This window comes from Scleropages formosus, chromosome 11, assembly GCF_900964775.1.
Source record: "Scleropages formosus chromosome 11, fSclFor1.1, whole genome shotgun sequence".
Classification (NCBI taxonomy): domain Eukaryota; kingdom Metazoa; phylum Chordata; class Actinopteri; order Osteoglossiformes; family Osteoglossidae; genus Scleropages; species Scleropages formosus.
In genome coordinates, this window is record NC_041816.1 from 26,349,659 (window position 1) to 26,362,405 (window position 12,747).

Consider the following 12,747-nt stretch of genomic DNA (forward strand, 5'->3'; position numbering starts at 1 on the left):
TAGAGAAGAAGTAGGAGAAGAAAAAGTGTGAAGAGAAAGGACATTTACCTGATTCATCTGGAAAAAATCACTCTTCACAGGTAAGGCTTGTTTAAGTCCTATACTTTACTAACTTTTAATATGTAATAAATACATAAAAAACCAATGTTCTCCAGTGGGTGAAGTTATATTTTCAGTGAAGGAACAATTTAACATGATACAACTTCGATAAATTTTGAAAAATGAGAGTGTAATAAAAAATAAAAAGTTAAATACAGTGTAAATAACTACTGAATAAATAATTAGAACAAAATTAACAACTACAAAAAAAAACATTTGAACTTCTGAACAAATACAATTAATCAGTTTACAGTTGTATTCAACAAAAGCATTTGCTTCATTCATGCATGGAACTGAGGTTTTTTGTGAGAAGGAAATGTGGAACTTTAATAAATAAAAAGAAAAACAGAACTTAAAAAAGAAAGAACTGATGGGGCTCAAAGCAACTGATTAAACCATTAGAAAGAAATGGTGCTGATGAGAAGTCAGTGCTATTGCCTGAATCACACACACACACACACACACACACACTGTCTCAACTGCTTGTCCCACACGGGGGTCACAGGGGAGCTGGAGCTTAACCCGGCAGCACACAGCGGAGGGCTGGATGGGTAGGGGACACACCCAGGACGGGACGCCAGTCCGTTGCAAGGCACTTCAAGCGGGACTCAAACCCTAGACCCACGGGAGAACAAGACCCAGTCCAACCCACTGCACCACCACACTCCCATTATTGCCTAAATATTATTATTATTATTATTATTATTATTATTATTATTATTATTATTATTATTATTATTCAATGGTCTTGATGACAACTCAGTGTAACTGCATACATGTGTCTCATGTGCACCGGACAGTATCATTGCCACAAAACCCATAAGTCTAAATTGTGTGTGTTCCCTGCAGGCTGACAGAACACAGGTGCTATTGCCTGAATCACACACACACACACACACTGTCTGAACTGCTTGTCCCAAACGGGGGTCACAGGGGAGCTGGAGCTTAACCCGGCAGCACACAGCAGAGGGCTGGGGGGGTAGGGGACACACCCAGGATGGGACACACCCAGGACGGGACGCCAGTCCGTTGCAAGGCACTTCAAGCGGGACTCAAACCCTAGACCCACCGGAGAACAAGACCCAGTCCAACCCACTACACCACCGCATTCCCATTATTGCCAAAATATTATTATTATTATTATTATTATTATTATTATTATTATTATTATTAGTAGTAGTAGTAGTAGTAGTAGTAGTAGTAGTAGTAGTAGTATTATTCAATGGTCTTGATGACAAGTCAGTGTAAGTGCATACATGTGTCTATGTGCACCAGACAGTATCATTGCCACAAAACCCATAAGTCTAAATTGTGTGTGTTCCCTGCAGGCTGACAGAACACAGGTATGGAGTGTCGAGTGTTTCTCCTCCTGCTGGTCTCAGGTCAGTGTCTCCACTGTTTGTACTACGGTATAAATGTACCGAACTGCGGTGTCTCCCAGGTCCATCAAGGTGCTCAAATTGTTGTGTGAAATCCTCATAATGAGAGTAAAACAAACATGTGTCTGAGTGTGGAAAGTATGTGTGTGTCAGTGTGTGTGGTTTAAATCCATATCGATTATTGCGATCTGAATATTACATTAACTAATCAACATGTGTCTGTACAATACAGGACTCTGTACACTGTCCTCATGTTTCCCTCAACAATATCACTTTGTGAACATGAGTAAGAACTGGACGGAAGCACAGAGTTACTGCAGAGAGAAGTACACTGACCTGGTTACCATTGACAACCCAGAGGAAATGAACAGAGTGATTAACAGTGTAAACCTCACTGGTTATACTGGACCAGCCTGGATAGGACTGGAGAAGGGAAACTCGTGGAACTGGCAGTGGTCCCTGGAAGAGAGACGTCTCTACAGTGATGGACAGACTGGGTTCTCAAACTGGGACAGCAGCGTAGGAGCACCTCACACTGCGGATGGGAATACCAACTGTGTGGGGATGAGAGACACTGGGAAATGGAATGATATTCCCTGTGCCTCTAAAACTCCCACACTATTCTTTGTTTGTTATGATGGTGAGTACTGGGATATTTATTATGAAAAACAAGTCAACATTTTGGAGCATCAGTAACAGCGAGATTTGAAAGATAATAAAATTTATTCCGTAATGCTGGTCTGTGAAAAATGTTCAGAAACTGAATTACAACCCAAATTCCAAAAACAGCTGGAATAGTATGGAAAATGGTAATAAAAACAAAAAGGAATGATTTGTAAAACTAATTTTATCTTCCAGAAACAATCCACACACACATTTTCAGAACCGCTCGTCCCATACGGGGTCACGGGGAACCGGAGCCAACCCAGTAACACAGGGCGTAAGGCCGGAGGGGGAGGGGACACACCCAGGACGGGACGCCAGTCCATCGCAAGGCCCCCGGGCCAACCCACTGCGCCACCGCGCCCCCCTAGAAACAATGCAGTTATTTGGTAAAACATGAAATACCCTGTTTTTATAGTGTTTTTCATACAAGACAAAGTGACATTTACAAATCACTCCTTTCTGTTTTATTAGCATTTTAATAGTGTCCCAACTTTTTTGGAATTACGGTTGAATTTTCTACCTGGAAAGAAGCAGAAATGAGGAAAACATGAACGTCTCTGAATGTAACATTGCTTTTCAGTAGAATACAGTGTCACAGATGGTAGAACACAACACACACACACACACACACACACACACACACACACACACACAACACACACACACACACACACACACACACACACACACACACACACACACATTTCCTGAACCGCTTGTTCCAGACGGGGTCTCGGGGAACCGGAACTGTCCACTCTCTCTGCTGGGGAATAAAATAAGAAAAAACAACATTATGACAGGAGACATGCAGCCATGTTTCACGAGTTTCAGGCGGAATTTTGTGAAGTCAACCTGTCCGAACTGAAAAATAAAAGTAGGAAACAGTGATATGTTCTGAAAAGCTTTAAAAAAAAAAGACCTCTACCTGTGATTATTATTATTATTATTATTTGAAGTGGAGCATCTCTAAGTACCACTTTTTCACGTCTGACAGTTCCTCACAGTTGTGCACAACTCTTTAAATAAATCATCCCTATTTCCAACATCAATTGACACTTGGTAGCAGAGTCATGGTGATTCAGAGCCTATTGCAGAAGGAAGGGTCCAAGGATGGGGGGGACACACCTTGGACGGAACGCCTGTCCATCACAGGACATCCACTCACACACAAACACAAACACACGCACAAACTCACCTATTCATGACGAATCCAGCTGGACTGTATGTGTTTGAAGGAAACTGGAGCACCTGGAGAACCTCCACACAGACATGGGGAGAACATGCAAACTCCACACAGTTTGAGCGCGGCTCAAATCCACATTGTTTCGCACCACCCAGGCGCTGGGATGTGGCAGCGCTACATGTCACCTGCTGCGCTGCCGTGCTGCTGTTTACAGTGTAGAACCTGCTCCCCCCCCTTCAGTGACACTGCAAACACCTGTGATAAAATGTTACATTAATAACTGATACGCATTGACCGAAACCGCTTGTCCAATTAGGGTTGAGACAAAAGGAGCCTAACCCAGCAACACAGGGCGTAAAGCTGGAGCAGGAGGGGACACACCCAGGATGGAACGCCTGTCCATCACAAAGCACCCCAAGCAGGGTTTGAACCCCAAACCCCCTGCAGTGGAGGACCTGGTCAAGCCTGCTGCGTCACCCACCGTCCCTAAGAATTGAGCTGATTTTATTAATAAAAACATTGGTAACTCAGGGCCAGCAGGTAGTGTAGTGGTTATAGCTCTTGGTTTTCAGTACAGAGGTTCTGGGTTTCACTCCCTGTTCCTACTGCAGGACCTTTGAGAAAAGTCTTTATCTTGAATGACTACAGGATCAATAATTTTTATGTTTTTTTACCTAACTTGAACAACTTGAACTTGGAACTTGAAGCCGATGTATCACAGTGTTATCACACACACACACACACACATTACAGGTAACTCAGAGTCAGCAGTTCCCCTCAAAGGCTTTGGACTGTGGGTGGAAACCAGAGCACTCAGAGGAAACTCACACAAACACAGGGAGAAAACATAAACTCCATGCAGACTCAGCCAAAGTACTGTGAGGTGGCAGCACTACCTGTTTTGCTGCTGTGCACATTTTATCTCATACATAAAAAATAAATATACTGCACATTTCCTGGAAACAGAAGACAATTAATTCTGATGCCATTAGTCTTCATGAGAGGGAGAGCAGGTAGCTGCAGTGACACAAACATAGTAGTGAAGGTAAAACCAAGTACACAGTTCATTTACACTGATTATGGTGAGTAATTTTAGGGAAACATGACTGAAAAACACAACATTACATTTACCTTTATCCACTTAGCAGACACTTTTCTCCAAAGCGACAAACATCTCAGCAAAAAAACAAATTTGTGCATTACATGAGGAGAAAGAGACATAGTGGGCATTAACTGACGTTCAGGTCGACACAGGTAATTAAACACAGGGCTTTTCACATGGAACAACAACACAGATACCTCTTGAGCTGGAAACATGTTTTGTTCTACAATTTTCTCTGAGCATGTGCAGTGTCTGTATCCCTGACTTATCAATCATCAGTAAATTAATGAGTCAATTACATCTTTACAGGGAGAAAACAAACCAACCAGAGCTACGTCTTCATTAATCAAAATAATACGAACTGGACGGAGGCGCAGAGATACTGCAGAGAGAATTATACAGACCTGGTCAGTGTGAGGAACCAGACTGAGAATGATCTCATACACAACATGTTTACAAGTGGAACCGCGGTGTGGATCGGTCTGTACAGAGACCACTGGCAGTGGTCAGACCAGAGAAACTCCTCATTCCGCTACTGGGCACCAGGAAAACCTGATAGTTATGATGGGAATGAGAACTGTACTGTAGCCTCGATCACACAGATACTCAATGGAACGTGGGATGATCGACAGTGTGGTGAAAATCACCCGTTCCTGTGTTACGATGGTGAGTTGAGTCAGATTCACAACTTGTAATCACACACACACACATTTTCTGAATCACTTGTCCCATATGGGGTCACAGGGAACCAGAGCCTAATCTGGCAACTCAGGGCATAAGGCTGGAGGGGGCACACCCAGGACAGGACACCAGTCCATCACAAGGAACCCCAAGCAGGACTCAAACCCCAGACCCACTAGAGAGCAGGACCCGGTCCAACCCACTGCACCACCGCACCCCCTTAACTTGTAATCATGTAATTTAAAAGTGATCAACCACAAAAATGTCCATGGCATATAAGATTTGTTTGGTTTATACAGTCACTCAGAACCGAAGGACAATCAATCCACTATCCTACTTTATTGTCCTTTTTTATTTATAGTGATTATGACCTGACTTTCTTATGAAGGACCACTTGTAATAAATATGAATTTCACACTTTTTGATCACACACCAGGATAAGTATTAACCAAAATATTGTTTCTAAGGATACAATCTCAGAACAGTAACATTTACCAGTACTCTGTAACTTTCCATTTGAGTCCTTTAATTAGTTAGTTAGTTCTTTAACACTCTAGAGTTTATTTTTTTATTTGAGAAAAAAGCACCAAAACAGGAATCCATTGCTATTTTTAAGCATTCATTTTAGGATTCTGTCTCTCTGCATTCTGTCAAATGTTAATTTAGGACATTTTCAGATCCTAAAATCCTAATTATAGACAAGAAATTGAGTCATTACCCTAAAGAACATGGAGGTGCTCCACCCCTGAACTCTACATTATTGAAACCAACAGTAATGGAAATTAGGGAAACCGGACAATGGCAATGCAACCAAATGTGCTGTGGCCTGGATGACAGCGACAGATAGGGGGCGATGGGATGATCAACAATGTAATGAAAAGAACCCATTTATCTGCTATGGAAGTAAATATTGTTATTCCTAGGTGCACTGAGGGTATATATGACAATAAAACAGTGAAAATAAACATAATAGTGTTGTCATGACGATTAGCTGTAGTAACAATCCACACACAGGTTCCAATCGCAGAATAAGGTATTAAAGTCAAGCAGAAGGCTGGAGTGGTTGTGGATCCTTGATCAGCATTACATGATGTTAGTGATGAACACTGAGCTTCCTTTGGTCTCTCATCTATTTTCCAAGTTTCCATACTTGTTGTGTTTCTCTCGTCCTGAACTTCTGTCTTGTCTGCTCTCGTCATCCGAGTTCTCTTCCTCATCCTGAGCTTCAGTCCTGATGTTGTCACACCGCTTTGTCCAAGTCCTGCTCTCGTCCCTCTGTGTCACTGGGGGAACTTGTTGATAAACACTCACTACATCCCTTTGTTTCATGTTTATTCTGTCACATTCACACTTCGTTTCATAAGTCACATGGTGCACTTCACTGTCACTCTGCTGTTGAGATCACGACCCCTCGTTACATTAAACAGCATCTGTGTTACTGTCATTGTCTCCTCCAGTCACATTACATGTGTTCATTAGGCAGATGTGAGAAAAAGTGAATGTTGCTGAAATTAAAAATTTTTTAAAGCTGATATGTTCAGAATACACAGTTTTGATCATTCTGAAGAAAACAACTCAACCAGTGGTGAGTCTCACTCTTCAGATAAGTGAAGAGAATAAATAAAGAATATAGAAGTGATAAGTGAATATATGGGGAAAAAAATGGCTAAAAGTACATGCTTCTTTTCCAGAAAAATTTACTACTCAGGTAATTCCTACCTCAGTGGATCCGGAAAAAGAAATTAACTCATCCACACGTGAGTATCATTCAGAAAGTTATTACATAGTGTCATGCCTCCCTCTGGGAAGTGAGTCATCAGACCAAGTGCAGCGCAGAGGCGCACAGGATGAGAGGATGATCCAAGAGTCGTGGTCAGGAAACTAGCAAGGGTCACCGAGGAGTAGATGTCGTTACGAGGAGAATCCGAAAACCGTGAGTCGAAGATCAGCTAATGGGTTGAGGGAGATGAAGAGAGTGAGCAGAATCAGGGACAGGGAGAGGAACAGGGAAACGGCAAGCGAACAATCCGATGTGCAAGGGGAGCAAAGAGAAAGGCTGACCGAGGTTCCGCATCTTGCTGCGCTCCGGGCTGTCCTTATGTGCCCGGACCCTGGTCAGCCGCAGGTGTTGCTCGTTACCGAGGGCGTGACACATATTTCCAAAATGTTAAAGTAAAATTAAAAACAGTCATCGATATTTACAAGGTGTATGTAGGAATTCTGCCTGGATGCGTTTAATACACTCATTTTCTGGCTCAATTTCTGGGCCCTTTTTGTCTTTTTGAACCATTCTTTCAAGCATTTAATCTGTTACGAGCCCAAGGCTGTCTCCGGTTGTTGTGTGTAACAAAGTTTGAACCAGGTTATTTCATATCAACAAACAGGAGTGCAAGTTGTGTGCAACAAAAAGAAGTATATTTATTGTTTTAATAAAAGAAAGGCAATTATCGACCATCAGAGAAAACAGACATACTGAAACACCGTAGAAAAGTTCATCAAAACCAAGGTGAACTAATCAAAACCTAGCCATTCTAATCATTCACGAGAAGCAAAAGACTAAATCAAAGTGAAAGTAAGTAAATAAAATGAGTTATGTATTACAAATACTGCTTCTAACAACCACCAGTTTCTTGTTTTGCACGGATGCTCAACTCTAGGGTTGGATGTGGATCCAAATATGGCTCATTCTTCGTGAAGTTGCATGTTCTTGTAGGTTTCATCTCACAGTCCAACACCATCGTTCAGTTGAATTGTTTATTTTAAATTGTCCCTAGTATGAGTGTGCGTGGCTACCCTCTGATGGATTGGAGCACTTCCGTAGCCTAGAACCTCATGTTTCTGACATTGGCTCCAGACCGATATGCCGCTGCATTAATGTGAGAGATTATCAATATTTCTCAGTAACATGACAATTCAAAGTAGCAGTGAGTAAGTAAAATGAGCTATGTGTGAGAAATATTGCTTCCAAAATGCAACACCAGTTTGTTTTCTTGCAGATGGAGTCACAACTGATGGAATGAGCTCTTCCGCAAGTGAGTTTTTACTTTCAAAAATTGCATTCAAAATCATGAGCAAAAGGTTCCAGTAGAGCTGATCAAATTTATTCTCACCAGATTTAACTGCAGAAGCCCCAGAATTTCACATTTTTAACATGGCTTCTTCACCAATCCTCAACTCCAGGGTTGGATGTGGATGCAAATATGGCTCAGTCTTTGTGAATTTGCATGTTCTTGTAGGTTTCATCGCACAGTCAGACAACACCATCTTTCGATTGAATTGCTGATTTTAAATTGTCACTAGTATGAGTGTGTGTGGTGACCCTCTGATGGTTTGGACCACTCCCTAGCCTAGAACCTCATGTTTCCGGCATTGGCTCCAGACCGATATTCCGCTGCAATAACGAGAGAGATTATCAATATTTCTCAGATACATGACAATTCAAAGTAGCAGTGAGTAAGTAAAATGAGCTATGTGTGAGAAATTTTGCTTCCAAAATGCAACACCAGTTTGTTTTCTTGCAGATGGAGTCACAACTGACGGAATGAACTCTTCCACAAGTGAGTTTTTACTTTCAAAAATTGCATTCGAAATCATGAGCTAAAGGTTCCAGTAGAGCTGATTGAATGTATTCTCACCAGATTTAACTGCAGAAGCCTCAGAATTTCACATTTTTAACATGGCTTCTTCACCAATCCTCAACTCCAGGGTTGGATGTGGATGCAAATATGGCTCAGTCTTTGTGAATTTGCATGTTCTTGTAGGTTTCATCGCACAGTCAGACAACACCATCTTTCGATAACAGCATTACATGATGTTAGTGATGAACACTGAGCTTCCTTGGGTCTCTCATCTACTCAGCCAGTGGTGTGTCTCCTGTTTTATTATGTTTGCTATCATGCTGACTGTTTTTTCTTTGTTATGTGTGCCAGGAGGAGTGATGAACGGAACCATCGGAGCTCCGGGTCCAGATCAGCTGGCAGAATCCAGCACAACTGTTCCCAGTGATTCAACTGGAGAAGAAGAAGGTATAAAAGGGACCGGACTTCCTTGGGTCTCTCATCTGTTTTCCAGGTTTCCATACTGGTTGTGTTTCTTTCATCCTGATCTCCTGTCTTGTCTGCTCCCATCATCCGAGTTCTCTTCCTCATCCTGAGCTTCAGTCCTGATGTTGTCACATCGCTTTGTCCAAGTCCTGCTCTCGTCCTTCTGTGTCACTGGGGGAACTTGTTGATAAACACTCACTACATCCCTTTGTTTCATGTTTATTCTGTCACATTCACACTTCATTTCATAAGTCACATGGTGCACTTCACTGTCACTCTGCTGTTGAGATCACAACCCCTCGTTACATTAAACAGCATCTGTGTTACTGTCACTGTCTTATCCGGTCACAACATTACATGTGTTCATTGGGCAGATGTGAGAAAAGTGATTCCCAACTCATATCATTGAATCATTCATCCTTTCATGATAGATAGATAGATAGATAGATAGATAGATAGATTGTGGTGTTTTGCATTGGCGCACCGCTAGTTGGCGCTAGAGTTTTGCAATGCAATTAGAGAAGTAGTAGAGAAGGAGAAAGAGAAGATGTGCACATGGTGATGTTAACTTAGTGTTTCATGCTTTCCGTTATTATTATTTAAATCTTTGAATAATAATTCTCCGGCTAAATTAAAAATTTAGAAACTTTGAGTGACACTCATCAATATTTAAGGTGTACTTAGGAATTATGTCCCCCATGCACTTGAAGCACAATAAATTTGTGGGCCCTTTCCAGGTGTCTTCAATGATGTTAGTGATGAACACTGGACTTCCTTGGGTCTCTCATCTACTCAGACAGTGCTGTGTCTGTTGTTTTATTGTATTCACTATCACGCTAACTGTATTTTCTTTGTCATGTGTGCGAGGAGGAGTGATGAACGGAACCACCGGAGCTCTGGGTCCAGATCAGCTGGCAGAATACAGCACAGCTGTTCCCAGTGATTCAACTGGAGAAGAAGGAATAAAAGGCAAACAACAAACCTGCAGATTTTCTTGACAGCCTGTTTAGTGCTTTTTTCTTGTTCCAAAGTTCTTCTCACAGTGTGTTTCCATCCTGTCTCTGCTTGACTGCTGTCCCCCTCCCTGTCCAAGTCCTCCTGTGTCTCAACCTTGTTTAAGCCATGTTCTGATGGACTTGTCCTGTTCCACCTTGTTCAAAGTGCTCTGTGTTGCACTTTGCTCTGTTTATCCTCTCACTGCTGTACTGTAGCTTCGAATTTCTACTGTACACTGATATTGTGACTCTTTATGTGAGTCTCACACCCCTGAGTCCTATAGGGACATTACAGTAAATACACGTCTTTGTCTGTGTGACCTCTGGATGTGACATTGTGAAGTTCCTGCAAGCAGTATTTCGGGGAAAGACATAAAATGAACAACACAGCTGGTCTAGATACTGACAAGGCATTAGGTGGCAATGAGTGGATTAATGTTTTTTATTATTTCATTTTCAGATCATTATATTTCAATTAATGAAATAAATTAAATGGTACCCAAAGAGTTACTTAGAAAAATAATATTTCAGGTTGAGATATGAATATATTCAATACATCATGATGATGTTTGATCACACAATAGTAAAAATAATTTATTATATGAAGGAAAGTAAGTGTATTCACATGAACCACAGTTACTCTAAATTCCCCCATTTTGATATGATAATAACTATGTTGCTCAGTACAGGTGGTCATACAAAGACAATCTGGAAAGGATCGAAACTGACAGCCACACATGAAGCAGCTACTGAACTGCTGGATTGTGAATTGAGTACCCTGTGATTGAGGATAAGCGTGAAAAATGTCTACGATTTAGAAACGCTGACACACTTTATACAAACAGTCTGATCATTCCTGCGTTCAAAACCATAAGAGGTGAATAATCAATAATTAGCAAGAGCACAAACGATATCGCACTTTCTTTTAAAATGAGCTTTGTCAAAGTTACAGTTAGCTTTTGCTGTCCTTCTTTCTTATTTTCTGGAAGGACATGATGGTGATGAATTTTGTCAGGATTTCAAACAACAATTGAGAAAGTGCTGTTCTAAAGTCGTCTCTGGAAATAAATCATTGTGTTGAACACAAACAAGCTTCCATGGTCTCAGGATATTGTAAGGCATCCACTTCAGAACATTTCAATGCTTTCCTTCTTACACTGAATGTTACAACACTCTGTTTTCCCCTCCAGATCCCCTCATTCTGGTCCAGGAGAATAAGACCTGGAATGAAGCCCTGAACTACTGCAGGAAGAATTATGTGGACCTGGTCTTGGTTCAGAATAAGGAGATCCAGCACTGGGTGGAGAACAAGGCTAAAAATGCCACCAGTGACCATGTATGGTTGGGTTTGCGCTTCTCCTGCAGGTTGAAACTCTGGTTCTGGGTCACCGGAAGCATGGCCTGCTACCAGAACTGGGTTCCGGGCAACGGGAGTGGAGCTGCACACTGTGGGAACACTGGGGCTGTCCAATCTGGAGGAGGACATCAGTGGGTCAGTCTGCCTGAGACTAAAGAGCTCAACTTCATCTGCTCGAAATAGGTAGGTGACTTATGCCAGGAATTCTTCTCAGCACCTGTAATAATTTTGTTTTTACATGTCAAGGTGAACCGATGCGGTTTTTTTCCTCTTTTCCATTCATCTCTGAATCAGTTGTGCAAAAGGAATTCCTGTTCTTCAATTATTCTCTGTTCCAAAAGTAGTTGTGTTCACATCTCTCCTGATACAAGAGTAGTAGTTGGAGAAAAATCCATGTTTTCTACACGTGAGAAACATATAGGAAACCAGAGCCTGGTTAAGGTTCTCAGCAAGCGGTCCATGTGTAGCTCCACCCCCCGTGACATCCAGACTCTTGTGTCTCTCGATCATCTGCTGCAAAACTTCGGTTGAGCATCTGAATCACTGTAGACTGTGTTTTGTCATTCCAGATGTGCAGTGAACTTCCTTTCAACATCTGCTCTACTCACAGCCTCCTGCCATTCAGGACCCGCTTGAGGAGCCACAGCTGTGGGCCGTTCATCCTCTACTCTGTAGCGTCACTCAGTGACCTTTGCCTAATTCTTCTATCTCACTGTCATCGTTTCGTTCATTTTCATAATACGTTACGTTCGTTTTTTTTGCCAGTTGGTTTTCTCTAATTTTTTTATGATTTTTTTTTTTTATTTTGTGTATGTGTAAATGTGTAATCATGCAATTGTTTAGCTGTGTTTTCAAAAGTACTCCTGTACTGTATTGTATTCAAGCAAATTCAGTCATTTACATCACCCTGGAAAAGGTGTTAATAGTATAACATTGTGCAAAAAATATAATATTTTTCAATACTGCATCATGGGTGGGGGTGTGCGGTGGTGCGGCTGGCTTGGCCGGGTCCTACTCTCTGGTGGGTCTGGGGTTTGAGTCCTGCTTGGGGTGCCTTGTGACGGACCGGCATCCTGTCTTGGGCGTGTCTCGGGACAAGCAGCTGTAGCAAATGTCTGTGTGTAGTCTAAAAATTTGATGAAATTTGGTTCTGAATAAAATTGCATTACATTCTATATTGTGTCACTGATTTAATGTCAGTATAATTCAGTCACCTTTCAGTGTTTGCAGTGTGTACAGCAA

At 41.7% G+C, this 12,747-nt stretch overlaps 1 protein-coding gene across 1 annotated transcript; it reads left to right on the plus strand.

Moving 5' to 3' along the window:
* LOC108930638 (C-type mannose receptor 2-like) lies at nt 1–12,199 on the plus strand. Its single transcript, XM_029256388.1, has 8 exons — nt 1–80; nt 1,428–1,481; nt 1,711–2,118; nt 4,739–5,095; nt 9,040–9,135; nt 10,024–10,122; nt 11,339–11,688; nt 12,075–12,199. The coding sequence occupies exons 2-7, from the start codon at nt 1,445–1,447 to the stop codon at nt 11,686–11,688; spliced, it is 1,347 nt and encodes a 448-aa protein (XP_029112221.1). The 5' UTR covers nt 1–80; nt 1,428–1,444; the 3' UTR covers nt 12,075–12,199.
* Nucleotides 12,200–12,747: the final 548 nt, after the last annotated feature.